The sequence below is a fragment of the Ambystoma mexicanum genome, chromosome 10 (genome assembly GCF_040938575.1).
Source record: "Ambystoma mexicanum isolate Mex_15411 chromosome 10, UKY_AmexF1_1, whole genome shotgun sequence".
In the NCBI taxonomy this organism is placed as follows: domain Eukaryota; kingdom Metazoa; phylum Chordata; class Amphibia; order Caudata; family Ambystomatidae; genus Ambystoma; species Ambystoma mexicanum.
Genome location: NC_090932.1, coordinates 800,041,572 through 800,067,985, shown reverse-complemented (window position 1 = coordinate 800,067,985; position 26,414 = coordinate 800,041,572). Strand labels below are relative to the sequence as shown.

Sequence of the window (26,414 nt, the reverse complement as noted above, 5' to 3'; positions counted from 1 at the left end):
TTGGAGAGAAAGGACTCCAGTTGGACCTGGGAGGGTCGATCAGAGAGGAGGGAGGTCAACCAGGCTAGGACCTGATCCGTGACGCCCACGTTGTCACAGAGACGATTGATCTGGATGGCGTGGTTGACCGTGTCGAAAGCAGAGGAAAGATTGTGGAGGATGAGACAGAAGGAAGGCTAGAGTCGAGATTTGAGAGCAGGTCTTCCCGAGTGTTCAGGAGAGCAGTTTCCGTGCTTCTGGCTGCTCTAAAGCCACACTGATAGTTATGAAGACAACCCACAGATTAGGTATGGAGAGTTGGGTTTTCCCAGGTAAGGAGTGATAGCGATCGGGCGGTAGTTTGCCAGAGAGGAAGGATCGGCAAAAGGCTTCTTCAGGAAGGGGTGCACAAAGGAGTACTTTAGGGGGAGGGTAAAGTTCCCAATGCAAAAGAGTGATTGCAGAATTCGGCCAAGGCTGGAGCGAGGGTGTTGATGTGGTCTTTGATGGTTCTAGAGTAGCAGGGGAGCACCTGCTTGGATGATACTTTCATAGATCAGACTGTATAGAAACATCGTCAGGAGTGAACACAGGGAAAGAGAACAACAGAGGAGGAGTGGGAGAGTACGCGAAGATGGGCTGAGAGAAGTAGAGGGAGAGGAAGAGGACAGGATATCCTGAGTTTTAGTGGTGAAGTGAGAAGTCAGTGCTGTGCAGAGGGCCTTGGAGGGAACAGGAGAGGTGGAGACTGCATCAGGATTGGCCAGCTCCTTGCAGATTTTGAAGAGTTTGTCTCACTTGTTGAATGCCGTTGAGACATGGGCTTGGATGTAGGCTCTCTTCTTGGACAGGACAGGGAGTCTGTATTGCCTTTCGAGCAGGGGAAAGGCTATTTTCTCTGAGGATGCGCCTGATGCTCGCCACCTCCTCTTGGCCACCCTGCACTTGCATTTAAGGGTGGTGAGGTTGGAGTCATATCAAGAGTAGCACTTGGAGGTGAGCTTCAAATGGATCCTTCTGACAGGGGCAAGGACATCAAGAGTGTTAGTGATGGAGAGGTGCAGGTTAGAGAGGGCTGTGTCAGAGTGTAAGTCAGCCGCAGGGGTAGGAGGAGGCAGAAAGTGGCAAAAGCCTCCACTGACACGCGCTTCATGGGTCGGATGGCCGAGAAGGTGGGTGGCAGTGCCGGGGTTGGCTTCACCTGGGGGACCGAGAGGATCAGGTGGGAAGAGATAAAGTGGTCGGTCCAAGAGAGAAGAGTGGCGAGAGAGTTTAAGAGGGGGGATGTTAGAGGAGATGAGAACATCCAAGGTGTGCCCGGCGTAGTGTGTCGGGTCAGAGGGTAGAATAGAAAGAGAGAGCGAGTCGCAGAGATTGCGAAAAAGACCAGAAGAGGGGTTAGAAGCACCCAGATGGATGTTGCGGTCTCCAAGGAAAATTTAAGAGGTAGAGGGAAGGAGAGAGGAGGAGAGGTCGGCCCACTGGGAGGAAGAGGGCAACCTAGCCAGTGGGCCTGTAAATGGTGGCCACAGTAAAAGAGAGGCTAGGAGAGATGGAGAGCCTGCAGACCAGACAGTCAAAGGAGGAGTAGGCCTGCATAGGAATGACAGAAGCCAGGAAAGATCATAGCTACTCCACCTCCTGGACGATTGGTTTTGGGTTAGGAGAGGATCTTGTAACCATCGGGGAGGAGAGTGGCAAAACTTGTGACAGAGCTGGCCGTGAACCATGTCTTGGTGAGACCGGCGACATCCAGTTCAAATTCTTCGAGCAGTCGGCAGATGTCGGAGGAGTGTTTGATTGCAGGCCAAGGTTTTAGAGTAGCGATGTGAAGCAGATTGCCACATTTGAAAGACTTCCGTGGAGGGGTACAGACAAGAGGTACGCCCTACGGAGGTGGTAGAGGGGCCGAGAGTGGGCAGAGGAGGAAGAAGGAGATAACCTTTGGTCACTTAAACACTTAGTTAACTAACAGAAATCAGAAAGGATACAATCTGAGACTTTGGAGTTTCTATGCTTTCTCATAGATTCAAAACCTTCACCCCCCCCCATCTTCCAATGTAAAATATTGAGAGGATATAGCGAGAATAGAGAAAGTTCATAAAGGTTATGTTAATTTATCTGAAAGGTCTGACCAGGGTGATGGATATGTTTTCGTCTTGCTTTCAGGCATTTTCATCTGGCAGCTCTTTCGTAGAGGGCACTCTATCCTGTACAAATTGGATATTTAGGAGAGGTTGTCAGTATAACAGACAGGATGACTCATAGAAGGGAAGGAAAACCATACTTGATATGGTGAATGCATCGCATGGAGGCTTAACACAGCAGAGCTATTTTCAGAGACAGTTGAAACAATGTTTTAGATTCAGATGCCAATTTTGACAGGATGGGGGTGGCACACATGCAATGACCTCAATCTATGCCATATCAAGACTCTGCAATCTTACAGACACCATTACAGTCCATAAGTTTACAAAATATTTGAGCAAGATGAACCATATGACTTCATATGGACAACAACTCGACAGTGCAATATATAAACAAATTGGTAGGAACCAAACCCAAATCCCTATCAGACATGGGCAAGAGGTTTAGTGAATTTTCTCTCAAATGTCTTAACGACCAGCAAAGCATTTCTCTTGTGCATCTATATTGTGCTAGTGGATTGGAGTTCCTGGCATCTTTCTAACATCAGTGAGTGAGATCTGGAGCATGGTCCAATTTCACCTCCTTTACAGTATGTGGGGTGCTTTGCAGAAATATCTGTTTACCCCGTTTGAACTGCTCTGGTTCTTCAGTTGGAGGCCAGACCTGGGTGCAAAACAAAGGACGCTTTCTTTCCAGAGTGAGATTGCAGAGTAAATTAAGCACTTTCCCCATTTTCCCTGATCCCGAGGACCTTGCTAAACACCAAAAGGCTCACATAGCATTATTAGTCCCATTCTGGCCTATCCAGATGTGCCATCAGCTCGCTCTGGAAACCATGGTGGGTTATCCTGTGATCCTTCACATCAGCCAAAATTACAAAGGTACTCTCATATGGGATGGACAGGAGATGCATGAGATGAATTCATGTGCAACAATGGGCAATAAAAAACCTGTGCCCCAACCTCCCCTACAACTCCCTCATGTATCTGCCTCCCCTCATCTCAATACCAAAATATATCTAGTCTTTTGCTATCCTCTTTCAAGTTCTTCAAGTGTCCTCCACCCCTGCCCCAAAAAGCAAAGAAAGTACGTGGCCTCCTGCCGCTCTCCTGCAACTCTGTTGTTTTCTCAGTCCCGTAAGAGGTGATGTATCATGAGGGCAATATGATTTTGTTTTCCGTTGGTGTGACATCACAATAGGGAAATACAACATTAGAAAAGGAGGCAATACCTGTGTCTTCGCAGGTCATGCACAGAACAGCTTTTAATGTAGAAAAGCACCCATTATTGCAGTATGTAAAATAGTTGTTCCTGTTGGCCCTTTACTTCAAAAATATGTACAAGTTCATTTTACAGTGCCTTGAGAAAGCAACATATGCTTTCCAAAGACAACCTGCATGAAAGTTGGCAAACACTACCTATTAGTGGCCTGTCTTTAAATGCCAAAGGTCCCTTCTAGCTTGGGCACTGTGGTCTGTAGCTGCCACGCAAACCAGGGTCACTTTCTCTAGTATCATGCTAACTGTTCAGATATTAATCAAAGCAAAATGTCTATTCCCACCACTGCCAATCTCCCTAACTGCTTGTAAGGGTTTTTACTTATCTCAAATATCTTGAAATATTTGTGGGTACGACAGACAAAAAAGATGCAAGAAAAGTTGACTAGAAATGTTCAGTACCTGCTGCCTCTAGCTCCTACCTTATATGTAAGGCTCCCACCTTTATTTTAATTTTTAGCATTTCCACCTACATTTATCCAATTTTATTTTTGAGTATTTCTTTCTATATTCACCCACATTTATTTTTGCAACGTACAAAATAAGTTGTAACGAGTATTTTTCCACATTTATGTAAATGAAAAAAACACATTAGCACTTGGGTGCCTGTAATGATAAGCTCCAACAGCTGGGTTCTTTCACAACAAGTCAAGGGCTCCAGATGCAGCCATTTAAACAACTTAAAAATAAATAATTTCCTTTTTAACCCTTCTGTTATTTTATATCGCGCAGCCACCGACCTGCCATGTATGGTTGGCAACTTAAAGTCCCACCCAAGAGACATGCAGTTCCGTTTTTATCAATTGTTTGCAAATAAATACTGAAAGGAAAGACTGATTTCCCTCTGTATATATGTGTACAAATCAGTAAAAAGGGAACACAGTGAGCCTTCCTTACATGGGCACTAGAGCACTTCACACAAACTTGCTATGCATGAAAAGATTCATAATGAAAATGAAAATCTTCAAAAAAGCTCAACTCTTCCATTTTCACAAAAAGTTCCTTTGAAAACATCAAATCTTCATTGTCGAAGCCATGACCTCAATGCAGTGTTTGTGGTATTGAATGTAGGTCTCTTTGGGTGTGGTTTCATTTGCTGCTCTCTCAAATTTCCTTCAAGAACAAGGGCTCTCAGACGCTTGTCTTTGTTGCCACCTATTATAGATAGACATGCTTTCTCCTGTTACGGCCAGTTAATGGTTGTGCTAAAATGACAATTCTTCAAAACCACCAACCTTTTATTTTACAGAAGACAATCTAAGATGTCACCGACGGGTTCAGAGCATCAAGTTACCTTTTTAAAGGAATTGGTAGATAGTGACACATTTAAAATAAAAAAATTAAGGCCAAATTGCAGGGCTCGAAATGGAGGGGAATGTAGCCCCAGGTTGTAGCCTAGAAGCGCCTGTTTAGCTTGACAACAACCGTTGCCAGGAACTATTTTTGACCCTCTTGTGATCTATAAATAAACATTAGGACACAGCTATACAACATCTAAAGCACAATGGGTCATAAATAATCTTTACAAAATGATAGGTTGGCCTCTTATGAGGAAGTTCTATTTCTGGAAAGGAACGCTATGTACTAGGTCCTCATTCCCCAGTGGTAGCTCCTGGTCACTGGTTAATGTGGCATACCCAGGAGCTGCTTTTAGCTCCTGCATATCCAAACTTAATTTCGGTACATGTACTGTAACACTACTCTGAGCACACAAGCACTGTGAGCTCAAGATACACCTAGTAATTTCGTTTTCAGTTGTATTGTCTACTCTGTAAAGTAGTGTTACCTTGTAGGCCTGTGTTTACTTTCAGACAGGGTGTAGCCTCAGTACAGCAATGTCAGGTTTCCAGTCATCAATCTACTCTTGTTACTTCCTAACAGTTGCAGCAGAGTGTCAAAGACTCCAAAACGCAAGCCCACAGTGGTCAATTTGAGTATTCATTTGGTCTTAAATGTACATATGTACCTATCCACTACTGCCATTAGCCAAGTTGGTGCTGCTGATTACTTGAGTGTTGAAAAGAAAAATTATGCACTATAGCGCTCAGATGTACCAGTAGACCTAATTGCAGAGCAGCACTATGAATAACCCAGTCCTTTGCCCTGTGAAGAACTGTCTAAGGACATTGAGATGTACTGCATGTATATTATTGAGCTGGCCTTCACATGAATGCCTTGCCTCCTTGTGAACAAATGCAAATTTAGGTTTTGAGGCCTTTGAAATGCATTTACAATCTGGCTTGCCTTGCAAACCACAGTATCTCTGCACCTCCAATACCAGGCTCTTCTCTATGCACATTGAAATTTGCCCTCTATTGACCGCTTTCACTTAGCTAACGTTTACTCCTTGCCTTGAGTAGCGACAATGCTTAGTGACCACCTGCCCTGGTGGAAAACTTTGATACATTTCTGTGTGAATTGAAAAGAAAGTGAAACACATTTCGGCCACCTCTGTTTTGCAAGCTTATGAACTGGCTTTTTAAAATGTTGCAGTCTATATATATAAAACGCTTATGTATATTTCCATACTCAGCTGATGAAATTTATCAGTGTTAGGTTGCTCTCTGCTGTCCAAATGGCAAAGTGCACCCACTTCAACAACAGCTATCATTTCAACATGACGCAATTCATCAGTGTTAGGTAAGCACACTGACTTCAACAAAAGCTATCATTTCGACATACGGATGCAAATGATCAGTGTTAGGTTGCACTCTCCTGTCCAAATGGCAAAGTGCACCCACTTCAACAACAGCTACTATTTAAACAAACAGAATGAGCACAATTCTACGCGGTCACCTTCACCTTCCACTATTGCAAACATTCAGAAGTTACTTCTTTTCACCCCCACTTCTCTTAACACACTTAACATATTTCAATGGCCAATATACCAGTGCTTCCTCCATAAAGACCCTTACCGACATCCTCTTTGTCGTTCCGTTTCCATGCCTACGGACCCTGCATATGGTCTCTGTTCTCTCCCCTTTTTCCTCCTCTACCATTAATGGTGACGCTGGGTGGGAGGTCCTCCAGGCCCCCTCCCACTCCTCCAAGGCCATCATTAATGTCTATCTGAATGGCACCGTCTTGGTCCAGCGCCTTCAGCCAATCTCCTCCTTTTCGATAGGTGTTTCCAACATTTTATCAACTTCCTTCCTTCTCCTACTTCTCCTACCTACACCCATCCGGCTCCTCCACCAACTTCTTCCTCCACCACCTCTCTGCCACCCTCTCCATCCTCTCTGTTTACTCTGGCATCTCCTTCTTTCTCCTCTTGATTACCCCCTTGACTATGCGCCTTTTGAAGACTACCATCTAGATATATCAAGAGGTGGATACCTTCTGCCCTCAAAACCTATGGAAAGGACAAAGGAGATTAAAAATAAACTGCAATTCGGAAGATGAAAGATCAAAAGGAAGGCAAGTAAACTCAAATATAGAACTCTCACATACAAATCCCAGAAACAATATTAATCATTTGAAAATAGAAGTTAAGTGAGCTTTCTAGAGACTTAATCGAATCATCCTTCACGCTGGTCTTAAAATGCACTTCAGAAGAGAAATAAATAGTTTCCATCTTGAAATGGCAATTTATACCTAATCTATCCAGCTCCCTGAAACTGGTAGAAACACTCCTTTATTGACCAGAAATTGTAGATGAAAAACCCTCTAGGTTTCTTCAAGCCATTTCTACTGCCAAACCAAACTCTCCAAAATGAAGCATTCATACATTTTGTGAACAATTCTATGGTTATTGCACATATGAAGAATGTCTCATACTTCTGCTGAAGTTCTTTAAAGCCTACTGAAGAGAGAAGGGGTTGGTGGTGAATGGATAAAAATGGGGAAACCAAGCTCATTGTCCCTAGGAAAGCTATAAAGCATAGGGTGGTCATGGGTGGGTTTGAGTTGCAGAGGTTGAGTTCTTTTGACTACCTGGGAAAACACTTATCTGCGTCTAAGTTGTGATGTCCACCGGTGGCCAAGAGCACCCTTCTGCTGAAACAATCCATGGGTGGTGTTCATCATTTTAATGCCTGCTTTGCAGGTAATTCCCTGGATCGATTCTCTGATGTCCTATCAGGGGAAGGCTGTGACAGCTGGCTTAGGTGCAAGTGAAATGTGGGGCCCTAGTAATGTGGGTACCTTGGCTGTTGAAGAACAACTATTTTTTAAATAAATGTCTGCTCGTTCCAAAGGGGCCATCTACTCTTAAGGTGCATGAGGTTGAGCTATTCAGATGCAAGACTACCGAGACCAGTCAAGCAATGTATTTGTATCTGGTCTGGATACTGTGTTTAGACAACACCTTTGAAAAACCTTCTACTCTCATGGCTCATACATATTATATCTTGGCTTTGGAAGTTAGATTTCGGCCATGCTTGCTTCAATACTGAGTAGTTTATTGGCGGGACATAGCTATAGTAAAGGTCCAAAGTTGGGAGCCAGAACAGTGTGCGAGTAAGGGCCTTTTGTAACTATTCACTGTGCTCTCCATTTGTTTCTACGAGATCTTGGGTAGAGAGGCTTTTCTTGATCAAACAAGCACTCACTCCATGCATGTCTTCTATCTGAGGTTCCACCTGGACATATTGCCACTGAGGACGTTGGTGGAAAGTTGGAAGACGCTGCAATCGAATGACTGACTTAGTATATTTGAAGGTCAATCCAGGAGACCATCATCCACTTCCTGTTTTATGTCCTTTGTAATTGGGAATAGGAAGCATGCCTACAGAGAGTACATAAAGCCCTGATGGGTGCCTAGAGTACAATTGTCCAAATCCTTGTTTTTAGAGTTGCAAAATGTTTGCAGGTTCCGGAGGATAAGGTCCAATGCTTTCAAAATTCCTTATCTCAGCTATGCCCCCAATACCAGAGTTGTGTTGGGTAGTAGAAGTACAGAGATATTGAAAATGTTACCTCCTCCTTACTATCCATCTGTTCCATTGCTCCCAATCTACGTTTTCTGTATAAAAATATAATTATTGTAATGGGTTATTTATAATGCGCTTAATACCCAGAGTTTTCTAAGCGTGGACACGGGCAGCAAACCTGTGTTGCTCCGCATAATCTTGCTTCCAAGACGTGCACGTTGCCCCTGAGCTATCTTCCCGAGCCATTATTACTATAATGCAAAAAACATGATCACTTCAATAATATGTAGGTAGACATGTACAAAATGTTATACATTATGCAGATGGACAAACCTGTATTGACATGCTTGTTTTTTGTTTTTTCAGGACAGATGTTTCATGTCTGGAGCAAAATGGTGACCTCCCTGGTATGTTTAGATATTTTTGCATGCATAACATTAGCAATGGGATATATCTTTTATACTTTTTATAAATTCAAATGTAGCTAAACATTTAAATATGTTGTGATGACCAAAATACGGCTTCCGTCCCTTATGTGTTTTGTGTTTTTTTTTACCTTTTATACTATAGTGCATCAGCTCACAAGATCACTTACGTTCTCTTTTCAGCTATAAGCTGTTGTGCACACCCTAAAGTAAAACATGAACCAATATACAAAGCATAGAAACAGAGAATAGTGTTACAACTGAAGTTGTGATACAAGAAGAGAGTAAGCAATAGTGGTTTCCTCAAACAACCTAAGGACACATTCGGAAGCAAGACATTGTTAGTGAAATATATTGAATGTAACCATAGATGGATAAGTTGTAACTGAGAGGCAGCTCTGTGTGCCTCTGTTTGTCTGTGTGTGAGGAATAGGAAAGCAGACATTGAGAGACTCAAAGGGGAGATGAGGAGAGAGCATAACAGGGAGGGGGAGTCACTTAAGCAATAAGCCCTGAGCTGGGGGGGGGATTAACGCTTCAGGGCCATAGTTACAGGCCTGAGCGTAGTACTTTCTGCCTTTCCAAGGTGGCCAGTCGGAAAGAACCTGAGGGACGCGGCAGCGCGGGGAGGTCTTGTCGCACAGGTAAGGACACAGCGAGGGCTAATTGGATCATTTGTAACAATATGATTGTCCCTTGCCGAGTACTAATAAAACATAGATATGTGAGACAGAGAAAGTAACTGAGAGAGAAAGAGAGATAGAGCGAGTGTGACAGGGAGGGAGCATTAGTTTGGTACAAGTGTGGTAAGGAAGCCTCGGCGGGCTCAAGTCCGTAACATGTGTCTTGGGTGATGTTGATGGCCTTAAACTGAACCCTTGGCATGGTAGGCAATGAGTCAAATTTGATCTTAAGGGGCACCAGCATGACAGGGTTCAGAATAATCTAAAGGTTCTGCAGCAGATAGAGACACTGAGATAGATAGCATTACCATATTCCAACCAGAAGTATGCAGGGGCGCTCACAGCTTGGCTCTGAGGTTGACAACAAGAAAGGACAGAATTTTCCTTAGAAGCTTCATGGCAACAATACAGCTACTGGTTTCTGTGTTGATGTAAATGTGAAGAGATAAATTGGAATGAATCCTACAGCTAAAGTTGTTGACCAACATGCCCAGGGGAGATTCGTGCACATCTTTAGATGTGTGCCTCATGGGATTCTCAACTTCTTGAAAATATACATGTCTGGTAAATTCACAGACATGGAATCCAAGGAAATGCATACTACAGTCCAGCGTTACATTTCACTGTTCTTATGTGGGAGTGACAGAAGAGGATTTAGGAAGGTTTATGAAAATACTCATAAATTGACATGTTATGCTTCCTCTGCTGACCAGCTAACCAGACACAGAAGGTTTCCACTCACCAGCTGATTGTGATGAATCCGCCAGAGTCATCACTATACTCCAGCCTGAGATCTCCTCCTATGTGGCCAGAAGAAGGTAGCCGCTACCTGATCCTAACCCTGAGGGTGGTATCTTTCGGGGTATCTTTTTTCATTTTTTTAAATTATTTATTGACATAGTTGAAATTAATCAACCTTTCAATAGTTGATACTATTACAAAAGTTAAAACATAAGATAAAAGACAAAATACAATATATTGCATGATATATACAGAAAAATGAAAGGAAAAGAAAGAAGACCAAATACGCAAATAAATAATACTGTTACATCAATAAGCAAAATATTTACAACTTAATTCATATAATCTTTTATCTCTTCAAGATCACGGTAAGCGATTTTGCCTACACAACAGCAGCTTCCAATTGTAGCCCCACTAAGAAATTAACAGTGGCTATTTGTAGTGGCAAAAAGGAGCTACCCAGAATTATAGCCCAGCACGCCCTCTCTGTTAAGTTCCCCAAGTGCTTACAATATTTGGTGAAATGAATTTGTCGCTGATTATATAACACGGGGCACTCTGTGATCAGATGTTCCAAACTTTCTATGGACTCCCTGTGCTTACAATAGCGACAGGTTCTATCTGTTGGCTGTATCAGTAGCCACTTTATTAGAATTTCCTTGGTATGCCATAGATTGAATTGAAGGCGTAGAACTGCCAATCTATACTTAGGTGATGGGGCTCTCTCTAGATAGTTAGCTAATGTACGTACTTTCCTTGGTAGAAATCTGATACTATCACCCCCTCGATAACTACAACAGAGTTCCTGAGTCAGAATCCAGTCTGCTTGATATAGTTTCTCTTTAGCCCTGTTTGGATCCTGTAACAACAAATTGATCGAAATCTCACTTGAGTCAAGTATTTGTGAGCTTGTGTTGATCCAATTGACCATAAACTGGTGAGTGGTTGTAAACATGTATGCAGACAAAGGTTTTAAGATGATCTCACAACTTGTTGAAATAGTGCATTTCCTAAGGAGCGAACACATTCTCCATTTATACAATGCAGACAGAGAAATTAGGCCCAACTCATACCTTAGCCAAGAGATTGGAACACAACTTGGCAAATGTAATATTTGTCGCCAATATCTGGCTTCCCATTGATCAAATTGGAAGCAGGTATCACTGGGCAAAGTTTCAATGCCATATAGTAAGGCTGGAATGGCTTTGTGAGTCCAATACATCCATGCAGGTTTAATGGAGAATTTCCCAAATTTAAACATAACAATTTTGGTTTGGGCTATAGCTGTGTCCAATTTTCTTCGCATTGCATCAAGTTGTCCTTTTGAATTGCAAGTGCCTTCAAAACACATACCTACATATGTATACTGTGGTACTATTTTTAAAGGTGTCTGATTAATTGACCATTTAAAACAATGTATGGTTGTCTTGCCAGGCACATATTTAACAATGTGTGTTTTTTGTGTGTTTACTCTCAATTCATTCTGATGAATGTAAGTTTGAAAAGCTGTCAGGAGTTTTTGTAATCCTAACTCGGTTTTTGAGATAAGCACAAGATCGTCAGCATACATAACAGCTTTGATCTCATGAATGCCTAGCTTGGGAGAGTCCGAGATTATTTTACAGAAGGCTTCTTTCAGATCATGTACAAAGTAGTTGAATACTGAGGATGCCAAGAGGCAACCATGTTTCAATCCACGCGACATTTTTATAGGGGCCGATAGAGCGCCTTCTAAAGAGAGGCGTACACAAATTGAGGTGTCGGAATGCAGGGCACGGATAATCTCTACTAAAGTATATGGGCACTGGTCTCTGATTAGTTTTTTCATAAGCAGTACACGAGAAATAAAGTCAAATGCGGAGTGTAAGTCCACAAATGCGAAAAATAATGCTTGTTTTATATGCTGACACTGCGCCTTGAGCGCATTTAAACATAACAGGTTAATTTGTGTTCCCATGCCTGGGACAAATCCTGTTTGTGCAGGGTCACGCAATCTGCTGGTATGTGTCCATTTATTAAAGTCTTGAAGCACCAGTTTTGAGAATATCTTCCCTGGTGTATCTAATAAGGCTATAGGTCTATAGCTTTGTGGACATGTACGGCCCCCTTTTTTAAAGATGGGTATGATCACTGAGGTCTTCCACGACATTGGAATGGAACGGGTGGAAATAACCATTCTAAATATGTTATCTAAAATTAAGGCCCATTCACTGATGTTAGTTTTCAATGTAGCATTCGAAATCCCATCAGGACAAGCCGTCCTCGAAGTACTTATGGTCCTTATTAGTTCCTCAATTCTTCTCGGGGAGAATTTTAGCCACCATGCACCTGCTGATGATAATTCTATTTGATGAGTTGGAAATAAGGGGTGGGCATATAAGTTGGAAAAATGTTCGATCCAAGTATGTTCTTTAACGGCCGAAAGCTGCGCTGATGCTTGAAAATTCTGCCCTTGATTGTTAAATAAACTCCATATTTGGGCCGAATTTTTCCCCACCATTAGTTGACCCATATGCTCACTGTCTTGCTGAAAAATAATATGTTTCTTAGATCTTAGCCAATTTTTATATTGTCATTTTGCATGTTTCAAATCCCTGAGCCATGTTGGCCCCTGGTTCGCTAGTATAGTTCGTCTTTCCTGTCTATATACTGCCTGTTGCTGTTGTATCTCACTGTCATAATTATGTTTGTGTTTTATCCAGCCTTTTGAAGTGATGGAGATTGTGTTAGTAAATGGCAATAGGAGATCGGTATACTGAAGCGGATTAAGAGTCTTCGCATTTTTTTTCAGTGCTATGACGTAAGGCTAGTACTGACGAGTCATTCCATTTGAGCCGAGTTTTTGATGAATTGATGGTCACTTTGGAAATATAGGTTGATCTAGAGACACACTCATCCTTGACTGTGATCGTGAGTAATACAAGTTTGTGATCACTATATTGTGTCTCTAACATCTCTAACCGCTGAACTTCGTGAAACAGCCACCTATCTACATAGATATAGTCAATGGTACTTGAACTCGTCTAAAGGAACCATGTGGTATTCGCAGGCATGTCCCCACACCCTGCTCCGTTGACCATTTGAAATTGTCGATCTGACATAAAATTCATCCAGACCTGAACTTTTCTTGAGTCTTTCTTTCCAGACCAGTAATCTAAATTCAAATCTCCTAGAATGATGGTATGTGTAATATCATCAGAGATATTTATTAGATGTAAGACTCGTCACAGGCTAGTATAAAATGCTTGGTCCGTCATTGCTACGATATATATTCACCAGAGCTATAGTTTGAGCACCAAATGTGATTTTAACTAAGAGAATATAAGCACTTTCTGTGGCCCACTTTCTGATTGTGAGACCTTTTTGTACATTAACCGCCACCACTAAACCTGAAGACGGTCTCCCTCCAGTATGCAGTGCAGGTAGTAACACCAGCTCAAAACCATCCCATACCGGAGAATTTAGTAACCACGTCTCTTGTAAAGCAACTATATGGATAGATCCTTGAAGATGACCCAACGAATTTTGGTAAATGGGAGTGGCCTCTAGAGTTCCAACTAATAATGTTCAACATTTGAATGCATGACACTGGTGTTTACGAACGTTTGTCTATGTGGGTAACATGCCCACTTCTGTCTGCCATATTTAAACTTTGATATATATTTGGTCTGTGTGCCGTTCTTACAGCTTGTTGTGCATTATATTCTGGATCCTCTGCCAATAAAAATCCCATACCAAATAAGTTCATTCTTTCTTGCCATAGTAGATTGGTCACTACCCCAGATGGAATTCATAGCCTAATGATCGCGTTAGAAACATCCGATATAAACTCAATTTTAGCTATGTCATGTGATTCAATGTCTCGCAGGGCACTTATGTCACTGAAGATATTGAGCACCCTTCTGCGATTTAACACATAACTGGGGAAGTTACCCTCTCTACATTTCAAGATAAGGGAATACATTTTACCAGACCCTAGTAGGGGTACTTGAGTGGGCCCAAGAGTGTTCAATTCCGGATCATGATTTGATGGAAAAGCTGGCATGGGAGGTGGTTGGTTATTAGACATCAAGACAGACTCACTGTTATGTGCCATGGAGCTTAGAGGAGCTGCCCCTGCTGCAGTATTCATAGAAACCCCTTGTTGTAACACAGTTATGGAACGCCCACCCGCTCCAAGCCCATGTGGGTTACCAGCCAGATAGGCATCAATCATCTGCTTAATTGTTAATGTACTTTTCTCTGAAGGTCCAGCGGCCTGTACGGGAAACGGAACTCGTGACTGATTCGATACATTTTTGGATTGATTACGCTGTGCAATATGGCTTGTTTCACTTGCAGCTTGAATCCTATCCAAGGAAGCGACCAAATCATTCAATGGCGAGAGGGTGGAGGTATAGGGTTCAATGCTGGTGCGTTAGTACTAAGTTTAGTATGTAAGTTTTGCCCTATGTCAGAGGGCACAATAGGCTCAACCCTAGTTGCCACTGCATTACTGACTGTTTGTACAGGAAGAAAGTCACAAGTGTTAGACGGAGGAACAGTACCGCCTATAGCACGAAATAAAGCATTCAAGGTGTGTTTTGGTCCTTTAGTGCCTATAATATTCTTGGATTTTTTTTACATGTTTTTAGGGCCTTGAGTGGGTACTCCTGATTTTTTACCCTTTTTTAGTGGCACTAATGGTAGTTGACACTAATATGTGGTTTCTTTGCTCCTCCATTCCCATTAATAGATTGTTCACCATCAGTTGATAAATCGATGTATGAGGCATCTTGAGACTCAGATGCGAGGGAGTTACAGTAACTGGGCAAATGATATCCTCTATATCCTCTATAATAGGTAGAGCGGGTGTATAAGTCTCCACCTCTATAGAACTATGTGGAATCATCATTGCCCTCGGCTGCGATAAAGACTCCTTATCTGGCACCTCGTGTTGTACTACCAATTGTTTTTTGGTGCAGTCAGTCAAAAGTTGATGATTACTATCTAGCCTCTGCAAAATATTGTGCAGTATTACCATCTGAGACTCCATTTTGACTTCAACCGATTCAAACAGTTTAAACAGGCTCGACACAGAGGTATTGATGGCAGTTAATGCCAACTCAGAAAGGACTGTATTTGCAGACCCATGAATATACGAGGTTGAGGACTCACGAGTGGCTCTAGTCGCTCTTGGTGTGGGCTGAGCAAAAGAAGGTAAAGCTGAGCGAGATAGTGATACAGTCGATGCAAGTGCACTTAGGACGTCTCTGGACAATTCTAAATCTTCTATGATGGAGATCGGTGATTCACATTGGCTCGCATAAATAGAGATTTCTGAGGTGTCCTCATGATGTTTCGGATATGGAATGGGTGATAGCATTGATGGAATATTTATACCGGGCTTTGTTTTTGTTTTTAGTTTGATGGAATCAAGAAGAGTTTGATCTGATACTGGGAGCACTGCCTGCCCTTGCAAATGCATGGACTCTAGACGTGTTGTGTTAGCCACATGGCATGCTGTTACGCCCAACTTGGCAAATGCGTTTGTATTTGTAGCCAGGTCAGGTTGGCTTAACTGTGCCTTACTTGTGGCCATCATGCACCCTCGCATATCATGCCGTATATTCACAGGTGTTAACATTATTGCGCTATGAGTGGAATGGACAGGTTTATGTACCTGAGTTCTGTTAGCACCAGATATGTTAACATTGGTTGCTATCACCGGCATATCTGACTTTAAGGTATACATTCCCGACCCCAATCTCGTTCACTCGTTCTCTCAGCAATTACACAAATCAAGCAAATTCAGACCAATATTACACAATTCAACACAGCTTAAAAAAAAAAATCCGTGAATATGGGATAAGGAAGAGTTCCCTAGCAAAGTCCAAGCCACTAGCCGCGCCGCTGCGGCTGAGCGGCAAAGCGGTATTTATTCGAGTACTTGCCCGAGTGCGCGCACGCTGTGCGCGTGCAGGCAAGATTAAATAGGAAGTCAATGTTCCACTCAGAAGCCAATCCTGGTGATTCTGAGGCGGGACTAGTGGCATGCACAAGTGTCAATCACTAGAGTGAAAAGAAAAAGCAATCAGTCGGCATCAAAACGGGAACAGCCAATGGAACAGTAGTAACTAAGCAAGTCCCAATAGTGTTCTTTTCGCTGTTATTCAAACAATCAGTCACCTTGTTTTCCTCAGAAGAACGCCTCCAAAACTGCCGTAGCACAATCCAGTCCCAGAGAAACAGGGGAAAGCGCGGCAAAGCGGTACTTTTTCGAGTACTTGCCCGAATGTGTGCACGCTGTTTGCGTGCAGGCAAGATTAAATAGGAAGTCAATGTTCCACTCAGAAGCCAATCACAGTGATTCTGAGGCGGGACTAGTGGCATGCACAAGTGTCAATCACCTGTTGTCCTCAGAAGAACGCCTCCAAAACTGCCGTAGCACAATCCGTCCCAGAGAAACAGGGGAAAGCGCGGCAAAGCAGTACTTATTTGAGTACTTGCCCGAGTGCGTGCATTCGGGGTATCACATGGGAGGAGATGGTCGTCAAGGGGAGTGCTGACTCCTATGGTAGGGACGTCGCATTCAAATGCTTAGGAGGATGAGATCCCCAAATATGTAATGGCATGCTGTCAAGTCCCTCCTATGAGAATATCCAAAGGATATGTTGTGAAAAGTAATCAAAAGTCACAAGGCCTAGTAGGGCCACCCCTTTCCTCTTCATCAGTTTTTCTATTTGCCTTTGTTCCCATGTTCCCTCCCCTTTGCCCTGTGGGTGCTGTGAAACACACATTCTTGATGTATAATCACCTTACAAATTCACAATAAATAAGTAAGGTGTATACTTTGGGTCTCAGGAATCGAATGCAACATCCTCTAATTGTCATGATCATGTCTTGGATAGAGGTTCAAAACCCAATGTTAAAGCACAATCCTTTTGTACAAAGTTCCCTCATTTTGACAATGCTTATTTCACAAAGCAATCCAAAATAATTGAACATCAAAAACCCCAAACCATTAAGGACTTCAGGATTCATAATGCACTTGGTACTGGGACAAAGAAGATGCACCTAGAGTTAGTAAGGATCAACAATGTCACTAACCAAAATGTGCGGCATAGTTGTCCTAGACCACAGCACCTGACCGGGACATTTAAGCTTATAAATGAGTTGCAGCTGGAAGAAGGAGGAGAGGAAGATGCCGAAGGAGCAGCTAAAGCAGAGGCAGACCTGAATGCTGGGTCGGTCACAGAAGCAGAGAGAAGAATGCCAGCTAATGCCGGCGTGAGATGTAAAGGACGGTGGCATGGCAGAGTTAGCGCAGCGGGGCGCAATATTGGGGAAAAAAGCCCAACCGAGAGGGAGACACGCTCCCAACCTGGCCAGCAGCGCTTCAGTGTGCTGGAGGACCGCCGGGCTATCAGGGCTCCGGGATGAAGCTGTGCAAACCGCAGGAGTTACGAGGGAGCCAACAGGAAAGCAGAAAGAAGATAGGTCTATCACAGCACCTGCAAAGTAAAAGGAGACGCCAAAGAAGACTGGTGAGTTGGCCTAAAGCTGAAGGTAACCCTAGGGAGCTCCGAATAGAACATTTTTCAGAAACCACTACTTTTGAATACTGAACAAATAAAACCATACAAGGGTGCAATTCCCCTTATATGGGACACCAATTGGGGGAACCTGTACCCCGCAAGAGCCTGTAAAGGAGCAGAAGAAAGGTAACAAGGGTGCAAATACTCTTTTTGTTGACAAAAACTTGGGGAAACATATAACCCACATTTCCAACAGCCAAGAGGCTGCAAATGAGGATTACTAATGCAACAAGGGTGAAACTCCCCTCTTCTGGGACACCAACTGGGGGAGAGCTGTAACCCACATTAGCAAGTGTTAAGAGACTATAAAAAGAGGCAGACATTGTTCAACCCTCCCCATAAAAGATACTGGTGTGGAGAATGTTGGAACAAATATTGCCTCAAAGCATAATTGTAGTTGTTGGAGTTCATATCCTGGCAGGTCAGTTATCCAGGGAAGGGACCAATAGTAGTTAATCCTTGCAAGCGAGTGAACCAGATAAGAAGATGTGTTTTTGTGGCAAAGTGCTATAATGAAAAGGACTTAACATTATTTAATTTGAAGAACAAGTGGGGCATTACCAGAAGTCGTTGTGTTATCTAAAAAGTATTTAATTTGAAGAATAGATTTGATATGCTGATTTGATTTATGAACTTATGTTTTGAGACAAAGACATTTTTACCAAAAAGGATACTGGGGAAGAGACCCATTGCTGTGATTTGTGGAACAAATGTTTATAAAAGAGGCATTGGGCCTCATTCCGATTATGACAGTCAGGAAATAAGGGTGTCGGTAGCAGCGTACCGGCACCCTTTCCGGACCGCCATACTACAACGATGCCGTTAGGGGCCACGGATCCACCGGCAGGCCTGACCTGCTGGGTTTTCATGCCTCTACCAGCATGGTTGTCACAGAGCACTGGCACCGTTAGTAAAGGTGTCAGTGCCTCTGTGCCGCCATTTCCATGGAGTCCTATGGGAGTAACTGTTACTGCTGCCCTTGCGATATCCCAGTGGCATCAGGCGGTGGTAACAGTGTTACGGGTTTGCCGGTAACCTGCCGCCTACCAGCAGGTTTTAACGGCAACCCCGTAATGAGCCCCATTTACTTTAACAAGTGGGCAATAGGGGTGTCACGGTATTCGTTTTATGACGGTATGATAACCTTCTTGCCAAATGACGGTATATCATGGTTATCGCGGTATAGCAGGTGGAGTTAACTGATCTTAACAAATATTTTCTAAAAGGTCATAAATTGACAGATGTATCATCACAAACAAAACCAGGCACCCAGGGCCAGAATTGGGCTTTTCAACATACTTTCCACTGAAATGCCTTGCTTCCACCAAACACACGTGTGGAGAGGAGAGGGTGGGGTGGAGGCCTGCTGCAACTGGCAAAGCAAACTGAATAGCTTTTCTTAAGTGGTCATTTAGGCTTTTTGCTTCCCCACTGGCTACTGGTGAAGATGAACATGTTGCCATCTTGATAACCTGCATGCCACAGATCAATGGAGGCTGATGGTAGTACACACACACACACACACACACACACACACATTCTCTTTACGTTACAGCCTTTAGTTTACTTGCGGGCCAAAAGGTGTTCAGTAATCACTGACATGTTACCCTTTGGTATGGCAGCAGGGAATACCCACAGAGATGAGTGAATTTCGCAGTGTGACTTATTATATGTAAATTCAATGATAGAACCAGGGAAATCCCCCATTGCCATGTTTAGAGAACATTATCCATTATAAATATATAAACCCCAAAGCCGCCACCCCAAAGTAAACCCTTTTCCTTCTTGGCACTGTATCTATTCTTCCTATTGCTAACATATTGATTTTGTGTAAGGCACGTGTGGTTTATGGAATGGCATTAAAAACTGCTCCAACTGAAACTACTTGGCAGACGGCACATCCAACAGTGCAAAACCAAGACTGCGCAGCAATTGCTTACTGCAGCCTTTCCAAATCAGGTTGAAAAGCACACTTAACGGTATGAACGGTATAACGGTATTAACAATGTGACGGTTATTATTGTTCAATTAAGTGGTTCACGGTATCTTTAACGGTATACCGTTATACCGTTACATCCCTAGTGGGCAATCACATTTGAAGAGAAGGATATTGGAAAAGACACCCATTAAGTGTTTATGACAGAGACATTTACTTTAACAGGTGGAAGATCGCATTTGAAGGAAAAGATATTTTGTGTTGAACTGACCAGAACTTTGTTGAATCAGAACTTTTCTAACGGTATTCATACCTTTATCGAGGGGAAGGGAAACCATCCCTGGTCACAAGGAATACTTTGTTATTCTATTGTGCGGAATTGAAAGCAAACAAATATTCCATGTGTTATTTTGTTATATGTATTAGTGTGAGGGACGGGTCAGAGACTGTTGGACACTAGGTCATCTTTCCTTAGTTTAGTTTTCTTGGTCGGGACATCCTTGTTAGGATAGGATAGATGTTTATCTCACCCTTTTTCATTTAATTAAATGTCAAAATCTGAGAAACCCTAACCTTTGAGTCCATCTCGAATTTATGACCCCTCACCAGATGTAGAGTTAAAGTTGTGCAGAACTTAAAGTGATATCTTTTTGCAATGCTTCCTAGTGGTTCTGGGATTGATTCTTGTTGCCAAAGCAGCAAAACCCCAAGCAACTGTTTCATAGTACTAAAATCATTCAGAGATACTGCATGTGATCTAGCGCCTGTAGGGAACCTAAACTTTTGGAAAGCATGTGCACGTTTTGTAACGGCCCTATCTGAGGGCTTCAGATTAAACATGACACCGACTAAATGTTCATGCAATGAAAGAAAATATGGGAGCTCACCTATACAGCCAAATAGTAAGACCCATGATTTGGCAATAATGTCCTAATAGACACAAATATTACAATGGCGTCTATTAACACCAGTTATGAAAACATACATATATTTTGCACTGCCTGACTCAGGACAATATTTTTGTGGTTAACTTTCCAATGTTTAGAAATGACAGTTTGAGAAACGCAACAAAAGGCGAATGTGGTTTCTTGCTCAACTCATTGTTAGAGACATCAACTGAACTAACAGGCACACAAAGCAGGCAAGTGGAGTGGAATTGTGTAGCAGAACAACCAGGAGTGGAAACAGGTCTGACAAGGCGTGGGCAGGAAGGACTGCAAGAATCCTGTTGTTGAGATGGCTTGTGGGTCTGAGGGACAAACTAAGAGGACTAATGAGTAACTGACTTTCTAGAATGCCTCTGCCCTCCCTTGGGAGAAGACTAACACAGGTACAAGACTTATCAAGGTAACACCATGATGGTGAGATGGAGGAGACACATTGAAGTAGAGTCAAAGATTAATGATAGTTTTGCAAAGGCTGAGAATCATGACCAAAGGCACCTTGACAATGGAAAACTTAGGAACAGAGGTAACATGAAGCAGCAAAGTCATGGTGAGAGTTCAGACCAGGTTCACAGGAATTCTGGTGGTTTGGTGACTGAAATGAGTTAAGCTACAGAAGCATCAGGATAGGAGATGTGTTGCACACATACCGGCAAGAGGATTTACAACCAGCCCATTAGCCTAGCTATTTTTCCTCGTGACAGTGTCCTTGCTCATGCTACAGCTTCCAGTAAAATATTGTCTCATTCTGTGTTTCTGTAGACCACTGCAACCTTTGTTGGTAAGGACATGTAGGCTCATCTGAGAACACTGATTTGTGGGTTTTGCACCAATAAATAGACCTTATAGCACTAGAAAAGAACAACCCAATTGCAAAATTAAAAATAAATCTAGCACAGGTGTGCAGAAACACCCTGATGGACCTGTATTAAGCCAAGACATTAGGATGATATACCTTTGTGAATGGACTGTACTGGATGTTGGATAGACTAGTGACTGACCAGAAATTCGAGGAGAATACAAATGAATTAAAAAAGATGGGCTACAGGATGGCCTAGGAGGTGTTCTGCAAGTCATCGGCATGGCTTTGCACTAGTGTGGACATATGAAAAACAATGTTTTTGTGAGTGCTTGCAGATAAAGATTCCATCTCTTAAGGATTCCTCTCCAAAACTCCCACCAACAATGTCAGTGTTTAAAGGAGAATGAGGGTGTAAATGGCGGGCAGAAAGTCAAGATAAACTAGTATATGAATGCTAGTTATGGGTGAGATTTAATGTTCAAATCCCTGTGTGTATCTTTGTAGGTATGCATACATTAATGGGATTCAAAAAGGGCAAACCTGGCTGATAAGCAAGAGAGCACTGTGCATCGAGGATATACCTAAATTGGTTCAGGGAGCAGAGGTATATGAGATAGATATGAGGTTCAAGGGAGGGGAGAGCTCTGGAGAGGAAGAATTGAGGTTGAGTGGAGCAATCAACGGTGGGCAAGATGTTCTTAGAAGAACAGGGTCTTCAGGTTCTTCCTGACGTATGGGATGGAGGGGACTTGTCATATCTGCATGTGTAACTTGTTCTAGCAGCAGAGTGTTTGGCAGCAATAGGCCTGTATGCTAGATTTTTCTTGTTGGAGTTCTTTGTTCCCAGTTTAGTAATCTAGTTGGTTGTGGTGGTGCATTGGCCTCTGGCGATGTGAAGTTTCTCGGGCCGGTAAAGAGGTGTTTTGCTTGTGGCTTCCATGTAGGTGATACAGGCTCTCTTGGGCATGATATATGCTTGAAGTTGTAGTCGGTTTAGCTGCTTGTGGATGGGGATGATCTAGTTGAACTGCCTTAGGCCTGTGATGAGGACTGCTTCAAAAGGCTTAATTTTACTGAGCACAAGCTTGTACCATGAAGTTTGCGCCTTCTTGGCGATGTGTGGTTTGAATGAGATGTCAATGGTAAAGCTGAGATATTTTGTACTTGGTGACAGTTAATATGGGTGAAAGCTTCAGACATTTTCTAACTTATGCCTTGAAGGGTTTTCCTATGAGAGTGAATTTGAACTTGGTTGGGTCATGCTTATTTTTTTTTTTTTTTTTGTAAACATCTTTTTATTCACATTTTCAACCAGAATAATGAAACTCTGCATGAGAAGATGAAAGTATGACAGTACATTGTAAATTTCAAAGCAATAGAATGCTTACTAGCCAACCTTTATAAAGCTCACAGTTCAAATCAAATGGGCCATATTAACACCTTCACCCATGAATCATCCGGATATACCCTCAGGATATTACACTGTCTATTCCAACTTTTCCGGATATAAAATTTGAATCATCAAAACAACAAAAGGGCAACACAACATGAAGAAGAACCCCCCGCCCCCTCTCCCTAGACGAGTTGCACATCAAACACAGCGACTTTGATAGGTTATAGTCAAGCGTACAAAGCATCCTCAAATTACCCAGGGGCTTTGCACACATGAAGTAACCACCGCATTCAGAAACAAGCAGGCAGTCATGAAAGGTAAAGCATTAAGCAGGCTCAATAGTCCGTTTCCTCCCCACTGTCTCGATTGTCAACTAGGTATGTCCTCAACGGAGCCCAGATGTCTTTCGGTCTGCACACTGATGGCACGGATCGAACATATAACTCTTCAACTTCATGCACATACACCAAGTCTTTCAGCCAGGCTTTATGAGTAGGGGCCACTTTAGCTTTCCAACATCGTATAATGTTCCTCTTAGCAACTGCACTTGCAATAGCTACAAGACGACGTACCTTGACAGATGCCTTGCCAGTATCTCCCAGCAAATACTTTAGAGGCGTTGCCGGAATGGATAACCCAACGATATCACTAACCGTTTCTGCAACTTCCTCCCAGAATGCCCGAACCGGGGGGCAGCTCCAATACATGTGGATAGAATCTGCCATGTACAAGCTACACTTAGGGCATATGTGCTGATGTTCCGGGTTAAATTTGGATGCTTTAAGTGCTGTCATATGTAGGTGGTTCAGGATTTTGAATTGTATCATACGAAAGTTGGCATTAAGCGATATAGATTTAGTATACTGACAATATTTAGACCATTTAGCATCATCTATCGTAATACCCAAATCATGCTCCCACCTTCGTTTCATATCGTTTTTGGAAGGGGAATATACCTGCGCCGCCCTGTAGAGGGTAGATATAGAGCCCTTAAACCCGTCTGGGGACATGGTGGCGGTAATAAATGGATGAGTTTCCGGAGCATTTGGAAACGTGGGCCAATGTTTCTTGCATGCAGCTTTAAGTCGATAATAATGCAGGGTAATGATTAGGCCGGCCCCCAGTTTTTCCTGCACCAGTTGCAGCGTGGCTAATTTTCCCTCAGGGTATAGATCACCCAGCCGCATCTCCTTATCGGGATCAAACCTCTTTTGAAGTGCCGAATCAAACGGAGGCTCCAGCCCAGGGTAATGCTACAGGGAAAGGAACGGCCAGAAAGGGGTTTCACAACCCACCCTGGCAAACAGGGACGACCAGGCTCTAACCGTGGTGGCCACAGGATCGATATCTGTTATATTCCCTTTAATCACATAGAACGGCATCGCCTGAATATTGGAGGGGGCTACCGCAAACTTCTCGGCCCGAACATGGGCATGTGGCTCTGCTGTAGTGGCCCAGTATCTAGCGTAGTCTGCCTGCGCTGCATGGTAGTATAGTAAGTAGTCTGGAGCCGCCAAACCACTAGATTCATAACTTTCGCATAGTTTTGGCCAATTAAGTCGGACTGCCTTCCCTCCCCAAACAAATGCAGTGGAAAGTTTTTGTAACTTTTGAAAAAAGACCCTTCCCGGCCAAACGGGAACCCCGCAGAACAAGTAAAGGAGTTTAGGGACCACAACCATTTAAAGTATGGCCACCCTGCCATAAGCAGATATTGGTAACACCCCCCAGATTTTTAGCTTGTGTTCCAGGGAGCTCAGGTACGCCTCATGATTGTTTACAAGGAGTGTTGGTCTGTCTGTAGCCATAATTATGTCCAGGTAACGCGCCGTAGTAGGGGACCATTTAAACCCATTTAATGCCGAGGACTGCGTGGTGGCTGGGGTCAATGGAATGACCTCGGACTTAGCCTGGTTCATTTTATAACCTGAGTAAGTAGAAAACGTGGAGATCGCATTCATAATAGGGGGCAAATGTGTCTGAGGGTCCCTAACATAGACCATAGTGTCATCAGCATACAATGAAAGGAGTTGTGGAGAGCCTCTGATACGTATGCCCCTCTACGTGTGGTCTTGTCTAATCTTAGCAGCCATCCCCTCAATGGTAAGAGCAAAAATAAAAGGGGAGAAGGGACAACCCTGACGTGTACCTCGCCCCAATTCAAAGGAAGATGACATGTTACTATTCGTTCTTACCCTAGCCGTCGGCAACTTATACAGCAGTCGGATATAACCTATAAAGGCTGGACCAAACCCAAATTTGGCTAAAATCAAAAACATATAGTTCCAAGAAACAGAATCACATTTTTCAGCGTCTAGGGTTATGGCAGCTACTTTAGCTTTAGAGTCTAGTTGTGATGTGATGGCAAAGAACCTACACAAATTCAGAGCAGGGGAGCGTGATGGGATGAAACCTGATTGGTCTGTGTGAATCAGTTTATTCATATAAGGGATTAGACAATTGGCTATAGCTTTGGCAAACATTTTCGTATCAGTGTTCATGAGAGATAAAGGGCGGTAAGAAGAGGGATCCTGGGGTGGCTTATGTGGTTTAAGCAGTACTGAAATGACAGCTTCCCTCATCGTGGCTGGGAGCATACCCCTCTCTAAAGAGTCTTCCCAAACCGTAAGCAGCCTGGAGGCCAGTTCGGCTTTGTACGACTTATAGAAGTCAACTGGGATCCCATCCGATCCCGGCGCCTTCCCAGCTCGTAAATCCGCAATAGCCTGTTCAATTTCATCAACTGTCAACGGGAGGTCCAACCTCGCCCTCTCCTCTTCCTCCAGCTCAGGGAGTGGGATAGAATCAATATATCTTCTGAGGTCATCCTGGTCGACCAAGTCGGCGCTAGTATATAGTGAAGCATAAAACTGTTTGAAAACATCATTTATAGCATCCGGGGAAGTCTGTATCGCCCCAGTAGAGTCTAAGATGCTAGTGATTTGCCTAGCCCCTGTTTCTGCTCTAATTAATTCTGTCATGGCCTTGCCGGATTTATTCCCTTCCCCATATTTTCGTGCCCGCATGGGCTGGGAGATGAAATGGAGCTCTCTGTCAGCCAGAGTCCTGAATGCTTCCACTTGGGTTTGAATTTGCAGAAGATATTCTCTTCCCTCGTTGGCGTGCTGATGGACCTCAAGTTCGCAGAGCTTCCTCTCCGCTTGTGTGAGTTCCCTTCTAATTTCTCTCAGGATACCATAGCATGTTCCCATCAACTGACACCTCAGCCATACTTTAAACGCCTCCCAAATCGATTGCAGGAAATCAACTGACCCTTTGTTGCGGTGGAAGAACTCCTCAATTTCAACACGGAGAGGCTCTAGCACTGACTCCTCCCTCAGCATGTTAGGGGGCATACGCCAAGATCTAACTGACTGAACCAAATTCCTCGATATCAACCGCATCATGATCGGAGAGTTGTCCGACAATGTTCTTGGAAGAATTTCACAATGCTCTACGTCGGCAAGCAGCCCTGGCGAACACAACCAATGGTCCATTCTCGAATTGGAGCCATGAGCTCTGAAGTAGAACATATACTCTCTGTGCATTGGATGCAATTCACGCCAAACGTCTACCAACGGCAAAGTGGCCATTGCCTGCTGTAGCGTCCGCGCCGCTTTAGTGTACTGTTTACAGTG

At 43.2% G+C, this 26,414-nt stretch overlaps 1 protein-coding gene across 1 annotated transcript in view; it reads left to right on the top strand.

The window, feature by feature from the left end:
- Positions 1-26,414, top strand: part of LOC138491761 (NACHT, LRR and PYD domains-containing protein 1a allele 5-like) — a 421,673-nt gene that overhangs the window by 130,677 nt on the left and 264,582 nt on the right. Inside the window, exon 2 of the mRNA XM_069618461.1 lies at positions 8,642-8,682. Coding sequence (XP_069474562.1) covers positions 8,642-8,682 — 41 coding nt within the window. The remainder of the gene's footprint in view (positions 1-8,641; positions 8,683-26,414) is intronic.